The sequence below is a fragment of the Zingiber officinale genome, chromosome 10B, assembly GCF_018446385.1.
Source record: "Zingiber officinale cultivar Zhangliang chromosome 10B, Zo_v1.1, whole genome shotgun sequence".
NCBI classification, from domain to species: Eukaryota; Viridiplantae; Streptophyta; class Magnoliopsida; order Zingiberales; family Zingiberaceae; genus Zingiber; species Zingiber officinale.
In genome coordinates this window covers 85844883-85867946 of record NC_056005.1, presented here as the reverse complement: position 1 = coordinate 85867946, position 23064 = coordinate 85844883, and the positions used below count along the sequence as shown (strand labels likewise).

Sequence of the window (23064 nt, the reverse complement as noted above, 5' to 3'; positions counted from 1 at the left end):
TGTGTATTTTTACTACGTGCCTGCCTGGACGGCAGAAGAGGTGAGTTCGTAGGTTTTGAGATTTACGAGTGTAGTTGAGTAGGGTGGTTTTTGAGTCAGAGTATTACTACTTTGTTTGATATATATAACTGCGTGGTGATGTTTTTATTTTGTTATTATTATTCCAGCCGCCTGTGGCTGAGGTATTTGTGAGATGTAGAAAAGTTTCAGATTATCCACCGTACAGGGGAGATGCTGCCGAAATTTTCTCGGACAGGGACTCCTCTAGGGCGTGACATGTAGAGCTACCAACAACAACTTCTTCTACAACTACTCTATTGCGCACTGCTCTTGGGACGCTGCGAGGCTTCTCTGACAACCTGCGACTCGAGTTTATTTTCCTGTTGTCGGTATTTTTTAAAGAGTTATTGTATTTACATTTGTAATCATTCTTCGAACTGCTAGTGAATTGCCCAACGAAAGCACTCGACGAGTGCGAGCCTTGGAGTAGGAGTCGACGAAGGCTCCGAATTAAGTAAAACTGGTTTGTGTTAGCGTTGTGCCTTTTATTTTTCCGCTGCATACTCGACTTGAATTTGCTATGAATTTTCGATCGCTATTCACCCCCTAGCGTTTTCACGATCTAACACATGGGTCATATAAATTTTTATACATACTAAATCATATATATATATATATATATATATATATATATATATATATATATATATATATATATATATATATATATATATATATATATATATATATATATATTTAGATTTTCTATATCTTTAGTAAATTTTATATCCAACCATTTATTTAATATAATTAATCAATCCAAATTCTATAAATATCAGATAACTTAATTAATTAATCCAAATCTAACTAATCCTATCTATTTAAATTAATCAATTCTAATTAAATCTGAATTAATCAAATAAATCTTCTTAATTAAAATAATTAGTTTCAGACACTACACTAACAAACCAATTTTGTATCCAGAATTACAAACATTTAGTTAATTACATTGCAACACCAATATTACTTAACACTAACTAATCAGATGAACTAATAACCCAATCAAGATTACAACTAAGAGAATTAAGTTCACCATCACTAATATTCAAATGAATTTTGGTACATCGATTATTCCCATATTATGTCCATAAGAAGCATTGTGTTCACTTTCAATTTTGTCGGATTGGGTAATATCGGTCATCACCCATTTTTGACATCTATGTTCCCCACATATGTAATAGTGTCTTTCAAGATTCTTGGTTGATCTAGAAACATACACTAATATCCTTCATCCGCAAGCCCTACATGATGCAAGTTGAAATCTTGTAGTCAATGCTGCTATAACTTGATGATATCATGAAATAATAACGAAATAATCAAATTTTCATTACTTAGATTAAAAATAAATAAATTTACAATATTCAGAAATTAAACAAATTACAACATTCAGAGATTGTATCCTAAATCAATTGAAAAGACTTTGAATTTTTATCACTAAAATGGCAAGAGAGTTTTATAATGACTTAATAATTAAGAGATTGAACATACAACTTCAAAGTTAGGAATGTGAACTTGGAGTTTTTCAATATTCCAACCCCCTCCAAGGAACAGATGTATGAAACACACAAGATATTAAAACAAACCAAAAAAACACACATGCATTTACTCCAATAATAGGATAACATATATCTAAGTTCTATATAATTGAATAGTGGTCAGCATTTAGCATTTCATGTATCTTCTATGATTGTCTACTTGATTCCCCAAAAACTTTAAAAACATTCTTAGGTATGCCCAACTTACCATTCTCCTTCTCAATAAAAGAAAACAAGTATCATGAACAACTGGGCATTTGGTCTAGTGATATGATTCTTGCTTTGGGTGTGAGAGGTTCCTGAGTTCTGAGTTCTCGGAATACCCTCCCCCCACAAATTTAATCAAAATTATTTTGCTCAGCCACCCTTTGTGCCTCAAAAGATAAAAAAAAATTCATCTTAAATTACTCACTTAAAAATTACAGCAATTTATTCAATTTTGATACAAGACCTACTTAGTCATCCACAACTCCCACTAGAATAGTAGGGGGGTGAATTCAGTAGATAAAACTCTAATATTCCGAATCATCCAAGTTGCCAATAAAAGTCAGAAAACATACTCCCAACAGGTTTTATTACTTACATTTCAACTTGGGACATTATTGTGGCCAACATTTTTTTGTATAATAACAGTAAGACAAATATGTCTGCAATACATCCACTTAATCCCAATGTCAATTAGTGGAATATGAATTATAGCCAAAAAACTTAGGCCAAGTTTAAGTCATATTAGTAAAGTATCTCATATCAAGCAGATAATTACATGCACTATAAAAAAATCTTGTTAAGGAATCATTATTCATGAATAAACTTCAACATAATGACCAAATGGTCAGGTCAAATGTAGAACTAAAAACACCAATGTTAATGATGGGGCAATCAGTTTAGTGGAATGATTCTTTCCTAAGGTGTAAGGGTTTCCAAGTTCAATTTTCTAAATGCCCAATACTACACCTACCCCAACCCTAACCCATTAGAGTTAATTATGAGCAAGTTCATCTCTATTGTATGATAACCTATCACCTGCAAGAAGAAGCCTGGCTACGAGGCTTAGATTTCTTGAAGCTTCGATGGTTAAAGACAGACATGTTGGTACCCCAAGTTAGTGTTGATGTAGTTAACCAAGTTAAGTTAGGTCCTGTGTTTGTTTGATGTCTTGTGTCTAAGTATGTAGGAACTTAGGAGCACAGGAAGTCGAGTGAAAGACATAGCTAATGAGAAGTATGACACGAGAGAGAGTCGACGGGCTCGGTGCGTCTAAGGTACGAGGTGTTACGGAAGAGTATGCTAGAAGAAGAGAAGGAAGCTACGCGGCATTTCCAATGGACGAGAAGTCGAAGTGGAAGCTTGTTCGAGGAGAATACTAGAAAATGAGTTCGGGTGAGCCCTATTCCGGATGACCGAAATTACCTAAGCGAACGGAGCTGGATCGGAGGAGAATTGAACAGTCAAGAAGTTATTGACTATCAGGGTGCCCAAACTGGGTTTGGGTGCCTGGACCAGCCTAGTAGCCCAAGGTGCCTCCTCGACGTGCCCCAGTTAGGGGCCACGTCAGCACGGTCTGAGCGTCCGAAACTGGTCCAAGCGCCCAAACTAGAAAAATTCTATCTTCGATGAGTCGTTATGACGTGGATAAAACTCTATCCACGCCCAGGCATCCAGACCCATTCCAAGCACCTAGAGCTGCCACATTAGCAAATGGATATATTCAACCAGTAGACTATAAATAGAGCCCTAGTCTCAGTAGTTCAGATCATCACTTGTACACGAATTTCTTTAGTGTTCTACTGCTCTAATTGTGAGCTGTCAACGTTATAAAAGGTTACTCCGCCCAAAGGAGATCTTCATAAGTGAGCTTTTCATAGTCTTGAATTAACAATCTTTTAATTGCAAACCAAGTAAATTTCTATGCCTATTTTATTAATTAATTAGCTTTTGATTCCTTTTATATAAGTATTTGTCTTAATCAAGCTATAAGATCGAGAAAAGTTTTGTCTTATTTTTTCAAGGCAATTCACCCTGCCGGCCGCATGGGTCCTAATAAGTTTTTATCAGATCCAGGTTCACTCAGAAGGATTAACCGCTATCTAAAGAAAAAGAAATGGTCGGATCCAGCATTTATCCGTCAAAAATTGAGGGAGATTTTGTGACATGGAAAAATAGCGTGAAGGTATTCTTCAAGACCGATTTTGAAATATTATTAATTATAAAATATAATTTTGTAGCACCCACGGATTAACATAGAGTCGAGAAAGAAGAGTACACGTGAACGAAGAAGGAATAGGCCGACTTCGTGGCTAATGACAAAGCTTAGTTTCATCTGCTTAGTGTTCTTCTGCCCCAGGATATTAGCCAAATTGAAAGCTACAACTCTGTTAAAGATCTCTGAGAGAAATTCTTAGAGCTTCATGAAGGTACTTCGGAAGCCAAACTAGCAATCCTTCGAAGCCAACTGACGAACCTCCGGATGAACAAGGGAGACAAGGTAGCTCCAACTCCATGCAAGGATCAAATATCTGATCACTCAGTTCAACAACCTTGGAGAAAAGGTAACAAATCGTGACTCCTTAAGGTACACACTTAACGTTTTTCTGAGAACTCAAGAAGGGTTAGCCTTAGTAGATGCTTACTACATCTCTAAGGACCTCGAGATAAGTACTCTTAAAAACTTATTTTTAACTTTTGAACTTTATGAGTCTCGATGTGTAGATTCTCAGGAATTAGAAAAGTCAAATAATATTGCTCTAAAAGCCAAGAACGACGAATCAGACGCCGACACTTCCCTTAACGATGATGAAATAACATATATGGCAAGGAAATTTAAGAAATTTTTTAGAACTAATAAGTTTAATCAAGTGCATGCAAAGAAAATAAGAACAAGGAAGATAAGATGTTATAACTGTAATGAAGAGGGGCACATCAAAGAGGGCTGCCTAAAGATGAAGAAGGACATCAAGAAAGGACCAAGTACAACAACAAAGCGCCCGGACCAGAAAAATTCTATCTTCAACCAGCCGTTGTGACGTGGATAAAATTTTATCCATGCCCAGGCGCCCGAACCCATTCCAAGCACTCGGAGCTACCATGTCAGCAAATGGATATATTTGACAGCAGACTATAAATAAAGGTCTGGTCTCAGTAGTTTAGATCATCACTTATACATGAATTTCTTTAGTGTTCTACTACTCTAATTGTGAGCTGTTAACGTTGTAAGAAGTTACTCCGCCCGAAGGAGATCATAAGTGAGATTTTCATAGTCTTGGATTAACAATCTTTTGATTGCAAATCAAGTAAATTTCTATATCTTTTTTATTAATTAATTAGCTTATTGATTCCTTTTATACAAGTGTTTGTCTTAATCAAGCTATAAGATCGAGAAAGGTTTGATTTTATTTTTTCAGGGCGATTCACCCCCTCTTGACAGCCGCACGAGTCCTAATAGGACAAACCTAGTTCGCTCCTTGGAGGTGTTCACAGCTTCGTTGGTCGTTGATGGGGCAGGAGAGAGAAGGACAAGGTCCCCTTCATCGATTCCTTCGCTGGGTTCTTAGATTCCATTGCTGGCTTCAATTCCGTCACTGGGTTCTTCAATAGAGCCATAGCTGGGTTGGGCAAGGGAGGGAGAAGAGAGGACGTGAGGGAAGATGAAGGAGAGTTAGGCAGAGAAGGGAACTGCGGTCAAAGAATGAGAGAAGAGTTTCAAGTTAGGGATGGGCTCCTTCGCTGGGTTAGCTCATAGATGGGAGGAGAGATGGGAGAGGGATAAAGAATGCGAAGAAGAGGAAGGAGAGTTAGGCCAGTTAGGGCAAGGAAGGAGATGAGCGAAAGAGGAAGCCAGCGAATGATTACAAAAGCTAAGGTCCCTTTTTTCGCTGAGGTGGACTTGACCACACAAACTACCAACTCAGTCGCGGAGGACTTTCGCTGAGCAGCTTTGCTGCATGTATCATTTCTCTATTCAAAATATATATGATGAATGGAAAAATATAAATATAAATTTAATAGATTTATTAGTTGAAAAAAGTCCAATTAGAGAAATCAATATTTCTTTTTTCAAATGATGAAAATTTTAGATATTTTTCTATGATTCATTACATTCAAAAATTATCAAATGGTGAAAAATATAATAGAAAATGGTTAATATATTTAAAAAAATAGATAAAGTATTTTTCTTTTGTTATAAATTATTTAGTCAAAAATCAATTAAAATTCAATTAGCAAATGAAGGGTGTCAAAATTAGAAAATCTAAGTGTCAAGCTTAAAAGTCATGAAACAAGCAATGAACATATTATAAATATGAATATTTGGTTTAATATTGAAATGAGATTGCTTAAAAATAAAATCGATCAAAATTTATAAGAAAAAATAAATAAGGAAAAAAGAACATTAGAAGAATGTATTAATAAGAATTATTTCTATTGTTAAAACTCTTGCAAAAAAAAAATAATTTAGCATTTCCTGATACAAATGAGAAAATTTATCAAGATAACAATGAAAATTTTTTGGTTTAATTAAAATGATTACAGAATGTGATCCTATAATATAAGGACATCTTAAACCTATTCAAAATGGTAAAATTCATAATCATTATCTTGATCATAATATACAAAATGAGTTAATAACTATATTAGGAAAAAAAGGTGAAAAATATTATAATTAAAAAAATAAAAGAAGTAAAATACTTTTCAGTTTACTTGATTGTACTCCCGATATAAGTTATCAAGAACAAATGTCTCTTATATTAAGATGGGTAGATATTTCAACAAGTACAATCAAAATAGAAAAATATTTTATAGAATTTTTAAAAGTAAACGATACATTAGGAAAAAGTCTTTTTAATATGCTTATTAGTATAATAAAGAAAATTGAATTTGATGTAAATGACATAAGAGGACAAGAATATGATAATGGGGCTAATATGAAAGGTAAATAACAAGGCGTACAAAAGAGATTGTTAGATATAAATTCTAGAGCTTTTTATACATCATATAGTTGTCATAGTCTTAATTTAGTACTATGTAATATGACTAATTCTTATCCTAGTGCTATAATATTTTTTGGTGTGATACAACATATTTACTCATTATTTTCTTCTACCAAAAGATAGAAAATTTTACAAGACCATATTTCTAATTTAACTCTTAAATCATTATCACAAGTATGTTGGAAAAGTCATCTTGAAAGTGTTAAAATAATAAAATATCATACTCTACAAATAAGAGAAGCTTTATATAAACTTGCAGAAACTAGTGATGATCCTAAAACAAAAGGTGAAGCAAATTCTTTGGCAACATATGAATTTGAAAATTTTAATTTTTTTTTTTAAATATGGTTATTTAGTATGATATATTATTCGCAGTTATAACTGTTGTTAGTAAATTTTTACAATATAAAAATATGAACATTGCTATTACATTATATCAGTTAAAAGGTCTTTTTTTGTAAAAATAATTATAGAGAAAATAGATTTATATCTACTATGATTTATGGTAAAAAAGATTGTAAATGAAATGAATATCGAACCAAAATTTAATGAAAAATGTGTAATTAAAAGAAGTAAATGATTTAATGAGAATAAAATTAATGAGGTGAAACTTTCACCTGAAGAATCTTTTAAAATTAATTATTTTAATTATATTATTGACTATGTTATTCTTCACTTCCAAGAAGGTTTAAATAATTTAAAATATATAAAGATAATTTTAATTTTTTATATGACATAGAAAATTTAAAATCGTTTGATAATGATATTTTTAAAAATAAAATATTTAAATCTTGAAAATTTTTTAACACATGATATGATATCGACTATTGATGGTTTAGATTTATTTTTAGAATTAAAAGTTTTAAAAGAAATAATAAATCTAAATTAAAAATGCACTTTGAGGTATTGAACCTTATAAAAAAATTTAAATTTTTTTTCCTAATGTATGGATAGTTTATAAAATATTATTAACTATATATCATGATTAATGTTCCATTTGGAAGAAAAATTACTACAAATTCACTAATCACTATAGCTATAATCAAAGTGGATGCCTGGATGTCCTGTCATTGTACCATAGCCCCGGGGCATATTGTTAACTATATAGTTTCACTAAAAAGAAGTTTTTTAAAATTAAAATTAATAAAATCATATTTACATTCAATAATATTTTAAAAAATAAATAATCTAGTAATTTTATCAATTGAAAAAAAATATTATTAAAACTTGAATATAAAATTTTAATTAATAATTTCTTAACTCCAAATGCTAGAAAATTAAATTTTATATAAAATTTGATTTTTAAATTAATATTTTATTTTTTAAAAAATAAACTAGTCATTATTGATCCTAAATCCAAATTCGAATGAAAAACGATAATAAAAAATTTTAATTTTAAAAAACATATTAAATGTCTAATCTTTTTCCTATGATCTCGTGAAACCTTGAGACGCATCCATCTGCCTACCATAATAAATTTGTTCACAACCAACTTATTTATTTATGGAGTCATATCCTCTACGTCATAATTCTTCATATTTTCTTCGTCCCTTAATTTATATGTCAGATCATAATCAAAATTTGATCAAAATTGATTGTGATCTCTCCTGTATTTACCTTCCCAATTAGGTTATAGTTTAGATTGAGTCAGACGACTGGAGAACGCTAGTAGTAGGAGAACTATATGGTGTCAAGCATGGGATGAAGCCGGTGACCTCTAACTATTTAACTCGATCTAAATTATAATTTAATTGGGAATATAAATTTATGAGAAATCTTAACTAATTTTGATAGATTTTGATCATAATCCGAGGACGTGTACGTTAAAAAAAAAATCAAGGAAAAAATCAAAAATTACATACCAGAAAAATAGTCTATTTACAGCTCTAAGTTAGAGATGAAGTGGTCACATAGAAGCTAAAAGACTGTAGCTTTCGCCGGTAGTTTTCCGTCGCTTTACCCGACCGAAGGGAGCGATCCGCCTCACAATCCACTTGGCAGGCCGTTACTGGTCACGCTCAAGTCTGTTGCCTGGCCACGGCGAGCCACACTGGTGCGCAGGTGAGTCCTTCGCCCAGCACGCTTCTCTTCATCCACGTGGCGCGACGGTGACTCCTGTGATACCCGACCGAACCAACACGAGCGCTTGGCCGACCCACGAAGGCCTATAAAGACCCTCTCTGTGGTGGTTTCCTTCGCCCACAGTTTGCGAAACAGCGGAATTCCGTCGGTCGCTTCGGCGATTACTTTTGGGGATTTCAAGGTTTCTCTTCCAAATCAGGGAGTAAGGACGTCTCGGTGAGTAGATTTTGCCTCTGCGTCAGTATTGTCGCTTGATTTCTAGGTTTCGTCTTCCAGTTTGGGAGTTGTCGATCGATTCGATAATTCACGAGTGAGGATGCTATTGCAGTGCGCCATGGCGGGGAAGAGCAGCGCGCTTCTCCTCACTGACGATGCGGCTCTGGATCTTGCTGTGGTCTTATCTGCGATCAGGGACATAGGAGTTGAGGCGATCTCGGAAGATGAGGTGGCTGTTATTACCCAATGCGAAACACTTGGTAATCTTTTCACTTTGTGCTTATTAATAATAATGCATGTTCTTGGATGGAAGGTACAGCGCTGGTATTTTAAACATTTTGTGTTGGAAGAAATTGTTTGTTCTGTTGTAATTAATTACCTATCTAAGAACCTTTTTTCAATCCATGGTTGTTTTTATGGCAATATATTTGTTGGGGATGAGAGACTGCAGCAGCATCCGGGAAATAGATCAGTCCATTCCATTTCCACTGGTAAATGCGACGAAATAGATTAACAAAATGTTTCAAATTTCATGGCTTTGACCTAAAATTCGAGGCACACGACAATTTTGAAAGATAAGTCTGGTTGACTCGGTTTTGCAAAATGTTTACAAGAATGTTGAGCAATTCAATGCATTGGTGTCAATGTCACCACCCAATCGACTAACCAACAAATTAAAGAACACTTAACTATGTTTTCTCTAAGGCTGAGTTTACTTGGGTGGAAATATAGGAAGGAGAGGGGGAGGGGAAGGATCATTAAATTGCACATTTTTGTGTTATTCTTCCTCTCCTTTCTACCGTTCTATCTTTCCATCCAAGTAAATTCATCCTAGAACTCTCTCAACGGTTCCTCAAGCACACTTATCAGATATCAAGTGTCCAAGGCACAAGCAATCTAGCACACATGAAAAGTCTCACATCTTAAGTCAACATCCAGTAGTCCTATCTTGCCCATTCAACATGAGGCAAATGGTCCATTCAACCTGCACCACAAATTCAGGATGTCTGAATCCCTAGAATGGTTCATCTCTTTACTTCTTGTTGCAATCCACTAAATTTTTATTATCTTCAAAATATTACTGAACATTATATTTTTGAATAAAAAATAAAAACTAATTGTTGAGACAAATCAAATCCCTAAACCATGTTATCCGAGCACAGATCTCCTGGACCACTTTTCTGTGGTCCAGGGGATGTGTCACTCACATTTGCGGCCGGATCGCGGCCACATTTGCGACCAGATCAAGGCCGCGATCCGGCCGCAAATGGTTGCAATCCCTTCCTAGGTTCATCGTCCCCACCAGGTTATAGTTTTTGTTCGGAGCGAGCGGCCGGAGGCCGCTCGAAGGCCTCCGGTGGTGGATAAGTGGCCAGGTTACTGGGCGCCGAGCGAGGGTGTCCTCCAGGCGGCCTCCGGCCGCCCGTCCGCTCCGAACAAAAACTATAACCTGGTGGGGACGGTGAACCCAGGAAGGGATTGCAACCATTTGCAGCCGGATCATGGCCGTGATCCGGCTGCAAATGCGAGTGGCACATCCTCTGGACCTCAAAAAGTGGTCCAGGAGATCCTGCCTCATGTTATCCAATCACCTAAATCTTGGATCATTCAAAACCTACTTTATATATTATAGGATAAGAAAATAAGGCAAATTGTTGTGGAGCTATCACATATTAGTTTCTACTAAGCCAAAGATCCTTGCAATGTTTATATTTTGCATTCAAGTCAATCTTGAATTATATATTTTGTATCAAATTCATATTGGCTCACCTATTTGACAGAAGGGAAATTGTCCAATGAATCTTCATCTTTTGATGTGGTTGTTCTTGCTTCGAAAAAGTATCAGCTGATTGGAGAGCAGTGGCTTCAAGAGATTGGCCGGGTGCTTAAGCCTGGTGGCACACTCCTATTACAGGCAATTGCAGTTTTTGATATATCAGAAAAGGTGACCTTTTTAATTTAATCATGAAAACTTTCTGTTGCTACTAAACATACAGAGAGTAAAATTTTAGACCTGTATTTTTACAGACAAGTTCAACATTGGAGCGTAAACTGCTCATGCAAGGTTTCGTTGAAGTGCAGCCACTAGAAATGAATCATTTGCTCTCAGTTGGAGATTCTCGATATATTAGTGTAAGATTCCAACACTAGCAATTTCTTCAACTATCACTTATTGCATCTCTTTTTTCGGTAAACTAAACTGTTTGCACTTTGCTCTAGATTAAGGCTAAGAAGGCCTCTTGGACTACTGGTTCATCATTTCCCTTGAAGAAAGCCATGAATACTTCAGTACCAAAAATTATTGTCAATAATGAATCAGATTTGATTGATGAAGATAGCCTCTTAACTGATGAAGATTTGAAGAAACCGCAGCTGCCTATAAGTATGATAGACAACTTCTCACTTTACTGTATTTCCTTGATAATCAATGACAGTGTTTATCAATGTTGACTAAGTTGGGGACTGTGAGGTCGGAAGCACGAGGAAGGCTTGCAAGAACTGTACTTGTGGCAGGGCTGACTCAGAAGCGAAAGTTCAGAAACTAGAGCTAACTGCAGAGCAGATAAGCAATCCTCAATCTGCCTGTGGCAATGTACTTCACAATGCACATTCAACCTTATTTTTGAAGTTCTATAGTGTGATTGATTGTTTCAGCATTCCTTGATCAATCAATTTCATTTTGTAGTGTGGACTTGGGGATGCATTCCGGTGCAGTGGATGCCCTTACAAAGGCCTATCCCCTTTCAAGTTGGGCGAAAAGGTATATATATATTTGTGTTTAAACATTTTTATTTTGTTTGATAATTCTTGGTTCCTCATAATTAACTATATTAAATATTTTCAGGTTTCTTTGTCTGGAAATTTTCTGGCTGCTGATATATGACTTCTACTGGGATTGGACGAAATCATTTAGGGACACGGTCACTTGATATTTTCCTTTTCCTTTTCCGTTTTCTTATTATCTGTGGACTTTTCCTATTTACCAGGATGGTATGCTAAATCAAATTGGATCAACTGGAGCTCATTATCCAATTCGGTTTATGGAATTGATCACAATCATTTCATAGATCATCTATTTCATGCCCCCACCAATTGATAACTGCATGGATGGTTACTTTAACAGGTCTTTTTAATGGATGCAAAATCAATGGGTGCAAAATGACTCGTAAGGTCTTTGATGTTCCTATGCAAAAGGCCGCTGTTCTAGAACAAAATATCCTCCATAATTTATTTCCTTTGATCATAAAAGTGGAATAACTTTTATCATGTGCTCACAGGGTGCTTGGTAGATTTGCTATAATGAGATAGAGATCAATTCCTGACGCACGCATATTTTCGAGGAAAAACTCCTTGCATCTCCTAGTCATTTGGCGGTCATTTATCAGTTGACCCCTTGATTTACCTACATTCATATAATCTAGGAATGAGATGTGTGCGATGCTTGAGGTGAGTGCAATCACCTTTGCTATAATATATAGAAATTTGATACGCTGCACACTCGTCGTGTGTGATGCTCGTGGGTGATAGAGTATGTCAGGGCATCTGAAAGTGATCCGGGCAATCACTTCGGGGCCCCAGATTACTTTTGGGTGTCTCGACTCACTTAGTTGCCCACGCGCGTCGCACATGGCGGGCGTGTTGTGTGTGTGTATATATATATATATATATCGAGTTTTCTTATCTCGCACCTCTTACACCGCACATCTTGTAAGCATCTTGAAAAAAAAAATTGTTTACTATAATCTAACTTTTCAATCCTAAAGATAAAATTGTAAATGGCTTAGCCGTAAGTAAAAATAAATAAAAAAATGGGCAGTGCATAGGCGTGCATCGTGCAGGAAAATAACTTCATATATATATACACGAGCTGATCCTCATTGTTTAAAAGCCCGGGCCTAAATTATAAATTATGTCTCAATTTTATCTTCCGAGTACTGCTTTTTCTAAAAAGAAGTTTTTTCATCATTCATCATAGAATATATATATATATATATATATATATACACACACACACACAAAACACAGAGGTAATTCATTTGAAGTGTCTTTGTGATGCACTTTTAAAGGCAAAATTACCAATAATAGTAAATAAAATTGCTAATCCATTTAGTCTATCTCCGGTCATTGTGGTACGTAAATAAGATTTTATTAATTTTTATTTTGAAACACTACTTTCGATAGGTGTCATTATCACGCGTAGTGTCAATAATATCCTATAAGCAATAATTACATTTGGAAATATATCCATTGCTTTTAAAAATTTTAATATTTGAATGAAAGATCATTTTTTATTTGTTTCATAAGATTCACTTGATAATATTACGTGTAAAACTTGTAGTTTTGAAAATATATATTTTACATCAATATCAAATGTGTCATCATTTCTTAAACTATATTTTCAAGATTCACACAAGAACTCATCAATTCATCATCATCCAATGAAATTAATTTTGTAACGTCATACAAGAATCAAAATATATATTCAAAATATTATAACTGTTCAAACATACTCTTCAATTGTCCAAGAGTAATATCGACCACTAAGAAAAAATAACATATTCGAAAAGATTCTTCCGGTGATTGATTTTCCCTTTCAATGTTAGCAATCTCATCAAAATGATTTTTTATAGATTTTATGTTTTTGTAGGAAAAACAAGCTCAATTTTTATATTAGTTGTTTTTTTTTTTGTATCAACCATAACAAAAGTAAAATCATTTTCTCTATATTTTTCAAAAAAAAAAAAAAGAAACAAGACAAGACAATTGTTTTACAACAACATCAAGACACATATCCTTTGATTGTATTTTTTTACTACGTTAATTTTATACAAAATATCATGTCAAATAACAAAGCTTAGTATAAATTTAAAAATTGAAAGTGTACCAAATATTAAAGTTTTAGCATCTCTACTTAATTTGTTTTCTTCACTTATGTATGTTAATTTGAATAAAGTTTCTCGGATTTGGGAAGCTTAAAATAGTATTACTTTGACTGTTTACAATGATTTTAAAATTACTCCATCAATATATTCAAACAAAACATTTCATCTTTTTATTAAATTAAAGAACATAGTATACATACATTGACATGCTCTTTGTTGGATTTTTCGGGCCGCGAAAACCGCATTTTCGCGTCGCGGAAACCCCGAATCACCCTAGCCATTGGATCTCGTGCGAAGAAAACTTTCCGAAAACACGAGGACGAGTTTTAAACTATGATCTACAGTAGATCTACAAAGGAAAAACATTTTACCTTCGAAGCGTGCCCTCGCAAATCCCGCTCGTCCAATGGTACGCCGGATCTCGAAGTTGTCAACGTAGACAACTCTTTAGTGATATCCACACGAACAAGGTGTGTTCTCTAACACACAAGGATGGAGAAGAGAGCACCCAAGTGTGCTAGCACTTTCTAGGGCTCTCGGGTAAGATTTAAAAAGGGGAGAAAGGAGAGAAAGAAAAGGGATCTCACATAATCCTCTAGGTACCCTCCTTTGTGACCTTCACTTCATCCTTTTCTTGGAACACAACTCATACACCTTCTCCCTCCATGAAAGCTCACGGCAACCACAGCAAAGGAGGAGGAAGAAGCTAGGAAGAAGATGGAATAATTACCACCACATCAATATGCCACCAAAAATGAAAACCCCTCTCATTATGTGGCCGGCCACACATGGGTAACCCCCTCATTTAATGTGGCCGGCCACATTAAATGGAGGATTGTAACCTCCTTGACAACTAGGAGATGATGTGGCTGCCATGTAGGATGAGTCATCCTCCATGAAGTGGCAATTCATCAAGTCAAACTTGATGTTTCAACTTCCCATTTTGGTCAAGTCAAAATTGACCAAATCTCTTCCATGTTGAGTTGAATTCATTCTTTGATTCAAGCCAATTTCAATCTAATGAATCTCAATTCATTAATATAAATTGACTTAATGAATCAAATTTAAATTAGACTTATTCAACAATTGAATCTAATTGAGTCTAACTCAATAAGTCTAATTTCCGAATCCAATCCTTGGTGCATCATATGAACATAATCCAATTGGTTCATCCTATGAACCTAATCTCCATCCACTTGTTCTTTGTGTGTGACCCAATAGGTTCTTGTAACGTTGGTAATGTTTCTAAACTCCTTTAAAAACATAAGCAATGAGCGACATCTAGCAATACATCATTGCTACCCAAGTTACAAGAAATGTTGTGATCCAACATCACCTTGTGACTACTAATTGTGACTCCTCACAATATATGACAAGTGTCCTTCTATCCTAGACATCTAGATTGATCAATGTGAGGCATAGACCGTGTCATCCTCTGACCAATCTAAATCTTGAACTCCAAGTAGACTCACTAAATCAAATGAGCTCAATATCCTATATTGACTCATTTGGGCATGACCATGCACTTCGTGGTCTCACTCTATCAAGAATACCGATGTCTCTCCCGTCATATAGGAGGGATAGATCCCATCTACATCACTCACATCCCTCTGCATAATTCGTTACATACCCAGTAATCGCCTTTATAGTCCACCCAGTTACGGGTGACGTTTGACGAAACCAAAGTACATAATTCCTTATGTAGGGAACCATGGTGACTTCAGGTCTAAGGACTAGTAGTCATACTAATAGCCACATGGGAAAGTATATGACACTCATATAACGATCCATGATACTTTCTCATGGCGGGTCATTCAGTATACATTCTCTAATGCATACCCATGTGTCAACTTGATATCTCTATATCCATGACTTGTGAGATCAAGTCATCGAGTTGACCTACATGCTAGTCTTATTGCATTAACATTGTCCCTGAATGTTAATACTCGACTAGGAATGATTTAGAGTAGTGTTCCCTATATCATCTCACTATCGATTCAACCAATCGATTGATATAGGTAAGAACCTTCTACTCAAGGACGTTATTATACTTAGTTTATTTGGCACCAATATAAGTAAGTATAATAACCAAAAACCAAATGTCTTTATTTATATAGAATATGATACAACAAGTCCAAAATACAATCATCAAATGATTGGCACTAGGGCTCTAACAATCTCCCACTAGCACTAGTGCCAATCAATATAGGCTCTAAGCCCAAATGACTTAGTGTGACCATCATGCTTCCTCTGTGCCAAAGCCTTGGTCAAGGGATCTGCGATGTTAGTCTCTGTAGGTACTCTGCAAATCTTCACATCTCCTCTCTCGATGATTTCTCGAATGAGATGGAAGCGCCGTAGTATGTGTTTGGTCCGCTGGTATGAGCGAGGTTCCTTCGCCTGTGCTATAGCTTCATTGTTGTCACAATAGAGCTCAATATGGTCAGCAATACTAGGAACCACCCCAAGTTCAGTGATGAACTTGCGAATCCAAATTGCCATCTTTGCTGCCTCTGATGCAGCAATATACTCGGCCTCTGTCGTAGAATCAACTACTATGTCCTGCTTCGAACTCTTCCAGCTCACAGCACCACCATTAATGCAAAATACGAATCCCAACTGCGATATATAGTCATCCTGGTCGGTCTGGAAGCTAGCATCACTGTAACCCTTTACAGCTAGCTCATCATTGCCTCTATATATCAAGAAATATTCTTTAGTCCTTCTTGAGTACTTAAGAATATTTTTGACCGCTATCCAGTGACTTTCACCTAGATCTGACTGGTATCTGCTCGTCATGCTCAAAGCATACGAGACATCAGGTCGAGTACATAGCAGACGTACATGATCGATCCTATGGCTGAGGCATAAGGGATCTGATCCATGCGGTCTCTCTCCTCTCTAGAAGAGGGATCTTGAGTCTTCGAAAGACTCACGCCATGTGACATCGGCAGAAATCCCTTCTTGGAGTTCTGCATGACAAACCGAAGGAGTATCTTGTCAATATATGTACTCTGACTTAGGCCAAGCAATCTCTTAGATCTATCTCTATAGATCTGTATCCCTAGAATGCGGGTTGCCTCACCTAAGTCCTTCATTGAGAAGCAACTCCCTAGCCAAGTCTTGACAGACTGAAGCATAGGGATGTCCTTCCCAATGAGCAGTATGTCATCCACATACAATATGAGGAACACAACTATGTCCCCTACAACCTTCTTGTAGACACAAGGTTCATCTTCGTTCTTGATGAAACTAAACTGTTTGATTGCATCATCGAATCGAAGATTCCAGCTCCGAGAAGCTTGCTTTAGTCCATAAATGGACCTATGCAGCTTGCATACTCTGCTAGTATGCTTTGGATTTACAAAACCCTCAGGTTGTGTCATGTACACATCCTCGAGTAGGTTTCCATTCAGAAATGCGGTTTTGACATCCATTTGCCATATCTCATAGTCATGATAGGCTGCAATAGCAAGCATGATCCGAATGGACTTAAACATCGCTACTGGAGAAAAGGTTTCATCATAATCAATACCATGAATCTGCTTGAAACCTTTAGCTACCAAGCGACCCTTATAGATAAGTCTATCCATGTCAGTCTTTCTCTTAAAGACCCACTTACACCCAATGGGTTTTACCCCTTCAGGTGGTTCAACCAAAGTCCATACTTGGTTGGTGTACATGGATTCCATCTCGGATCTCATGGCTTCTAGCCATTTCTCGGAATATGGTCTCATCACAGCTTCCTGATAGGTGGTAGGCTCATCCTCTATGAGCATAACGTCATCATGGTCAGACAAGAGAAATGAGTATCTCTCAGGCTGACGACGTACCCTATCAGACCTGCGAAGAGGTATGTCTAGTTGAACTGGTTGTTCCTCAACTCCTTATGGAACAACATCATCCACAACACTTTGTTGTTCCAGTTCAATTTCCATCGAGGCTTCAGTGCTATTGTTCGCATCTTGAACTTTTTCAAGATCGAACGCGCTCCCACTAGTCTTTCTAGAAACAAAGTCCCTTTCTAGAAAGACCCCAGTCTTTGCCACAACTACCTTGTGCTGACTGGGAATGTAGAAGTAATATCCCTTAGTTTCCTTGGGATATCCAATGAAATAACACTTGTCGGATTTGGGTCCTATTTTGTCTGAGACTTGACGTCGTACGTAAGCCTCACAACCCCAAATCCTCATGAAAGACACTTGGGCATCTCTCCCAGTCCATATCCTATATGGTGTCTTTATCACGACCTTTGATGGAACTCGGTTGAGTATAAAAGCTGCCGTATCTAGAGCATAGCCCTAAAGGTATGTCGGAAGATCTGTGTGACTCATCATGGATCGTACCATATCTAATAGGGTACGATTCCTCCTTTCGGATACACCATTCCACTGTGGTGTTCCAGGAGGAGTGAGTTGGGATAGAATTCCACACTCAGCTAGGTAGTCACGAAACTCATGGCTAAGGTATTCTCCACCTCGATCTGATCGAAGTATCTTAATACTCTTGCCAAGCTGGTTCTATACTTCATTCTTGAATTCTTTGAACTTTTCAAAGGATTCTGACTTATGTGTCATCAAGTACACATAACCATATCTACTGAAGTCATCAGTAAATGTGATGAAGTACCTATAACCTCCTCTAGCAGCGACATTGAAAGGGCCACATACATCACTATGTATGAGTCCTAACAAATCAGTCGCTCTTTCGCTGTGCCCACTAAAGGGAGTCTTGGTCATCTTGCCTCGTAGGCATGACTCGCATATCTCATATGATTCTAAATCAAATGAGTCCAGCAAACCATCCTTATGGAGCTGGGATAAGCGCTTGTCATTTATATGACCTAAACGACAGTGCCAGAGATAGGTTTGGTTCAGGTCATTTGACTTAAACCTCTTGGTATTTATGTTATAGATAGGGCTCTCAAGGTCTAGAATATAGAGTCCGTTTATCAGAGGTGCACTACAATAGAACATATCGTTTAAATAGATAGAACAACATTTGTTCTTTATTGTAAACGAAAATCCTTTCTTGTCCAAACAAGAAACTGAAATTATGTTCTTAGTCAAGGCAGACACATAATAACAATCATCTAATTCTAGTACAAGCCCAGAGGGCAGAGATAGATGGTAAGTTCCTACAGCAATAGCAGCAACCCGTGCTCCATTGCCTACTCGTAGGTCTATCTCACCCTTCGTCAATGCCCTGCTATTTCTCAGCGCTTGTACATTAGTACAAATATGCGAAGCACATCCGGTATCTAATACCCACGATGAAGAAATAGAAAGGTTGACTTCTATAACATGTATACCTGAAGTAGAAATCTTATTTCTCTTCTTCTTAAGATCTTCCAGGTATTCTTTGGAGTTCCTCTTCCAGTGCCTTGCTTGTCCTTGATATAGGTGACAAAGATGTTCAACCATATCGTAAGCGCTCATCAACTCATGTTGCTTCTGAAGCTCTGAGTTCATGGTTGTGAGCATAAGACAGGACACATCTAATGCGTCATCTTGATGCTTCTTGTAAGTGTTGGTGCGGGTAGCACTAACGGTCTAACCTAGGTTTTGATGAATGACAAATGGGTTAAGTTAGTTTTGTTGTTGTCTGACACTTTGATCGAGTGTGCAGGAGAAGTCCAGACAGGTCGACGGGCTGACCGGATGTCTGGCAAGAAGTCCAGCTAGGTCGACGGACTGACCGGATAGCTGGCGAGAAGTCCAAGCGGGTCGACGGGCTGACCGGACGCTTGGCAAGAAGTCCAACTAGGTCAACGGGCTGACCGGATAGCTGGCGAGAAGTCCAGACGGTGTTAGGATCGATAGTCGCGGCTAGAGAGGGGGGTGTGAATAGCCGACCCCAAATCTTCGTCTCTTTCTACAAGTTGATGTTAGCGCAGCGGAAAACAAAATAATAGAAACGAAAGCGGAGAAATCAAACCTCAACACGCGTCGATGTAACGAGGTTCGGAGATATACTCCTACTCCTTGGCGTGTCCGTAAGGTGGACGAGCCCTATTAATCCGTCGGTGGATGAGTCCCCAGAGAACCGGCTAATAAATACTCCTTGTGGGTGGAGAAACCTCGCCACAATATCTTGCAACAACAATATGGAAATACAAAGAAGAGCAAGAACAAAATACACAATGAATGTACAAATACTCGCTTGCCTTCTCATCGACTGAAGTCTCGGATGAAGCACTAACTTCACGGACGAATGCCAACAAGCAACTCAGTCGAAGAAGCTCGCACGAAGCTTCGGAGCTCAGCAAAGCTCAAGAGCACAGCTTTCAGAAGAACAACAGCTCAGTTCCGAGGAGGAAGAAGAAGGAAGAAAAGAGCGGCCATCTGTAGAAGCCCTCAGCCTCTTTTATACCTGCATCCACCTACGAAGAAGAAGCCAGAAGACTACAGAAGACAGAAGACCGTTGTGAGCCAACGGATAGTTCTGGACCGATCAGGCTGAAGCCTGATCGGTCCAGGGCACCTCTGATCGGTCCTGGGGACTGATCAGGCCCCAGTCTAATCGGTCCCCGGACCGATCCCACCTCTCTGTAAGAGAGGTGGCTGCGTCTCTGATCGATCATGGAGACCGATCAGACTCCCTGCTGATCGGTCTCCAGACTGATCAGATGACTTACAGAACCCTTCTGTTTGTTATCTGATCGGTCACCAGACCGATCAGATACTCAGGCGTATCGCTGGATCGGTCACCAGACCGATCCAGGTTTAGAGCTCCAGCCCTAAACCCTAAATGGTCCTGAGAACGAGCTACCGAGCCCTCTCTTGACCTAGTCCGGAGAACGAGCTACCGAGCTCTCTCCGACTTTCCGTGCCAAGTCTCCAACTTGGTCTTCTCCGTGCCAAGTCTCCATACTTGGACTTTTCCCGTGCCAAGCTCTTTGCTTGGACTTTTCACTAGATGTCTGGTCAACCTTGACCCATCTGGATTTCCCTTGCCTGGCTTCACTCACCAGGACTTCCAAACTGCCTAGCTTCACTCACTAGGTCTTTCCCCTGCCTGGTTTCACTCACCAGGTCTTCCCAACTGCCTAGCTTCACTCACCAGGACTTTCTCCAACTGCCTGGCTTCACTCACCAGGACTTTCACTTTCACCTAGCTTCACTCACTAGGATTTTCACCTGGCTTCACTCACCAGGATTTCCCGACTGCCTGGCTTCACTCACCAGGACTTTCCGAACTGCCTGGCTTCACTCACCAGGACTTTCCGAACTGCCTGGTTTCACTCACCAGGACTTTCCGAACTGCCTGGCTTCACTCACCAGGACTTTCCAACTGCCTGGCTTCACTCACCAGGACTTTCCGAACTGCCTGGTTTCACTCACCAGGACTTTCCGAACTGCCTAACATCCCAGTTAGGACTTCCCAGTCAAGTATCCGGTCAACCTTGACCTACTTGACTCTTCTTCATCCAACCTGATCAGACCCTGATCAGTATCTCTCCGCATGGACAACTGCACCTGCATTGTCCATGTCTACATGTCTTTCTGTATTGTCAAATATCAAAACCATGACCAAGGTTTACGCTTGGTCAACTAGGTCAACCTTGACCTACTGGAAATTGCACCAACAATCTCCCCCTTTTTGATGCTTGACAATACCTTTAAGTTAGGCTAATCCAATAGCCTCAACTTCCTTCATGCCACTAGGTAGTGAAACATAAGTTACAACCTTACATTCTCCTTCTAAGAAGACAACCTCCTTCTTAGATAATGAAGGTCTAACTTAAACCCTTCATTCTCCCCCTATTGGCACACATCAACAAACTCTCCCCCTGAAGAGTAAGTTATCGTTGTTCACAACTTCACTCGTTGTGATCAACAAACTCTCCCACTAACTCCAATGTTCTTCCTTGAACATTCTCTAGACATTCTCTCCCCCTTTTTGATACACATCAAAAGGAGTAAATCAAGGTCAAGAGTTTCTTCCTAATAAAAGTCTCATACCTTTCATTGAAACCCTTAATTTCCCCCTTGATACTAAATTCAACAATCAACTTATTGATAATCCCATATCACTCATCCTCAAAAATTTCAACGATTAAAAACTCCCCCTAAAAGTCAACTCCTCTTGACTAATAGGTAAAACTCCCCCTAAAGGTCAACTCCCCCTTGACCATTGCACCAACAATGTCTTGGAGAGTTCCAAGCCTTTAGAAACCTAAAACACCACTTCCCGAGCTGAAATTTCAGACAACCAGTCGAATTTCAGCAAGTTGGCACGCCCTGATCGGTCACCGGACCGATCAGGCTTCCTCTGACCTGGACCGATCAGAATCCCTTCGATCGGTCCACAACCTCTGATATCAGATTTCTGAATTTTTCCTTCCCGAAATTCAGAAACCTCTAGAAAATCACAGAAAATTCGAAAAATTATGAAAATTTGAGGATACATTCCTCATACCACATACTATCATGGAAAAATAGTTTTCTATGAAAATATCTTTCATTTTTCAATCTTGATACAAAGTTCAAAAGACTTTGAAATAGCTCAAAGTTAAGTCATCTTTGTATCAACTTGTTCAATAATGAAGGCTATTACTAGAAAAGCTTCATCAAGGTTTTTCAAATCAATTTTGAAATGATTTTAAACCCTTTAATTTGGGACCACAATCTTAGGGCTAAATGTACATGACTTGTACACAAGCTTTCCCTATGATCCCCCATTTAGAATTAGGTTCATCTAGGTACAAGAATCATGCACCTTGATCCTAACTCATCATCCTAATATCTCACACACATCTAAGGTGTATCAAACACATTCAAGTCAATTTTGATGTGAGATATGAGTTTAGGTCATCTTAGGCTAAGTTCTCATGCATTTTCTAAAACAACAACTTAATCTCCATATCAAATTGTGTTGTTTATCCTTAAGTCAATTTAATTGATCCTAAATGCAAGAGAAGAGATGATGACATGACATATAATGATATCATAAATGAAACATGTGCCAATGTCATGATGTCATGGCATAAAGTGTGAAACTTAAATAAAGCATGACATTTAAACTAACCTAAGCATTATCATGACATTTTAAATGATCATAAAATAAATATGATTTCATGACATGGCATATGGCAAACAATATATGGCAAATAACATGTAAAGGTATAGAAAATACATAATTCTAGCCTTAGTTGTCATTTTTGATAATTTCGATCATTTTGCCATAAATTCTATATTCCTAAGTGTGATAGACCTCAAATCATATACCAAAGATGTTTAGATCACTACGTGCCAACTAGATTGACTCTAGAAAACTCCTCAAATTTGATTGGCACATTCT

At 37.6% G+C, this 23064-nt stretch overlaps 1 protein-coding gene across 1 annotated transcript; it reads left to right on the top strand.

The window, feature by feature from the left end:
• The first annotated feature begins 8752 nt into the window (after positions 1-8752).
• LOC122030064 (anamorsin homolog) lies at positions 8753-12023 on the top strand. Its single transcript, XM_042589215.1, has 8 exons — positions 8753-8878; positions 8991-9138; positions 10660-10823; positions 10907-11011; positions 11099-11261; positions 11335-11471; positions 11565-11639; positions 11724-12023. The coding sequence occupies exons 2-8, from the start codon at positions 8997-8999 to the stop codon at positions 11760-11762; spliced, it is 825 nt and encodes a 274-aa protein (XP_042445149.1). The 5' UTR covers positions 8753-8878; positions 8991-8996; the 3' UTR covers positions 11763-12023.
• Positions 12024-23064: the final 11041 nt, after the last annotated feature.

Excerpts from the sequence above, each read along its gene's own strand:
- LOC122030064 (XM_042589215.1), top strand. The coding sequence starts at position 8,997 with ATGGCGGGGAAGAGCAGCGCGCTTCTCCTCACTGACGATGCGGCTCTG. Across the intron at positions 11,012-11,098 it reads GAGATTCTCGATATATTAGT|ATTAAGGCTAAGAAGGCCTC; the intron begins GTAAGATTCCAA and ends ACTTTGCTCTAG. Across the intron at positions 11,640-11,723 it reads CTTTCAAGTTGGGCGAAAAG|GTTTCTTTGTCTGGAAATTT; the intron begins GTATATATATAT and ends AAATATTTTCAG.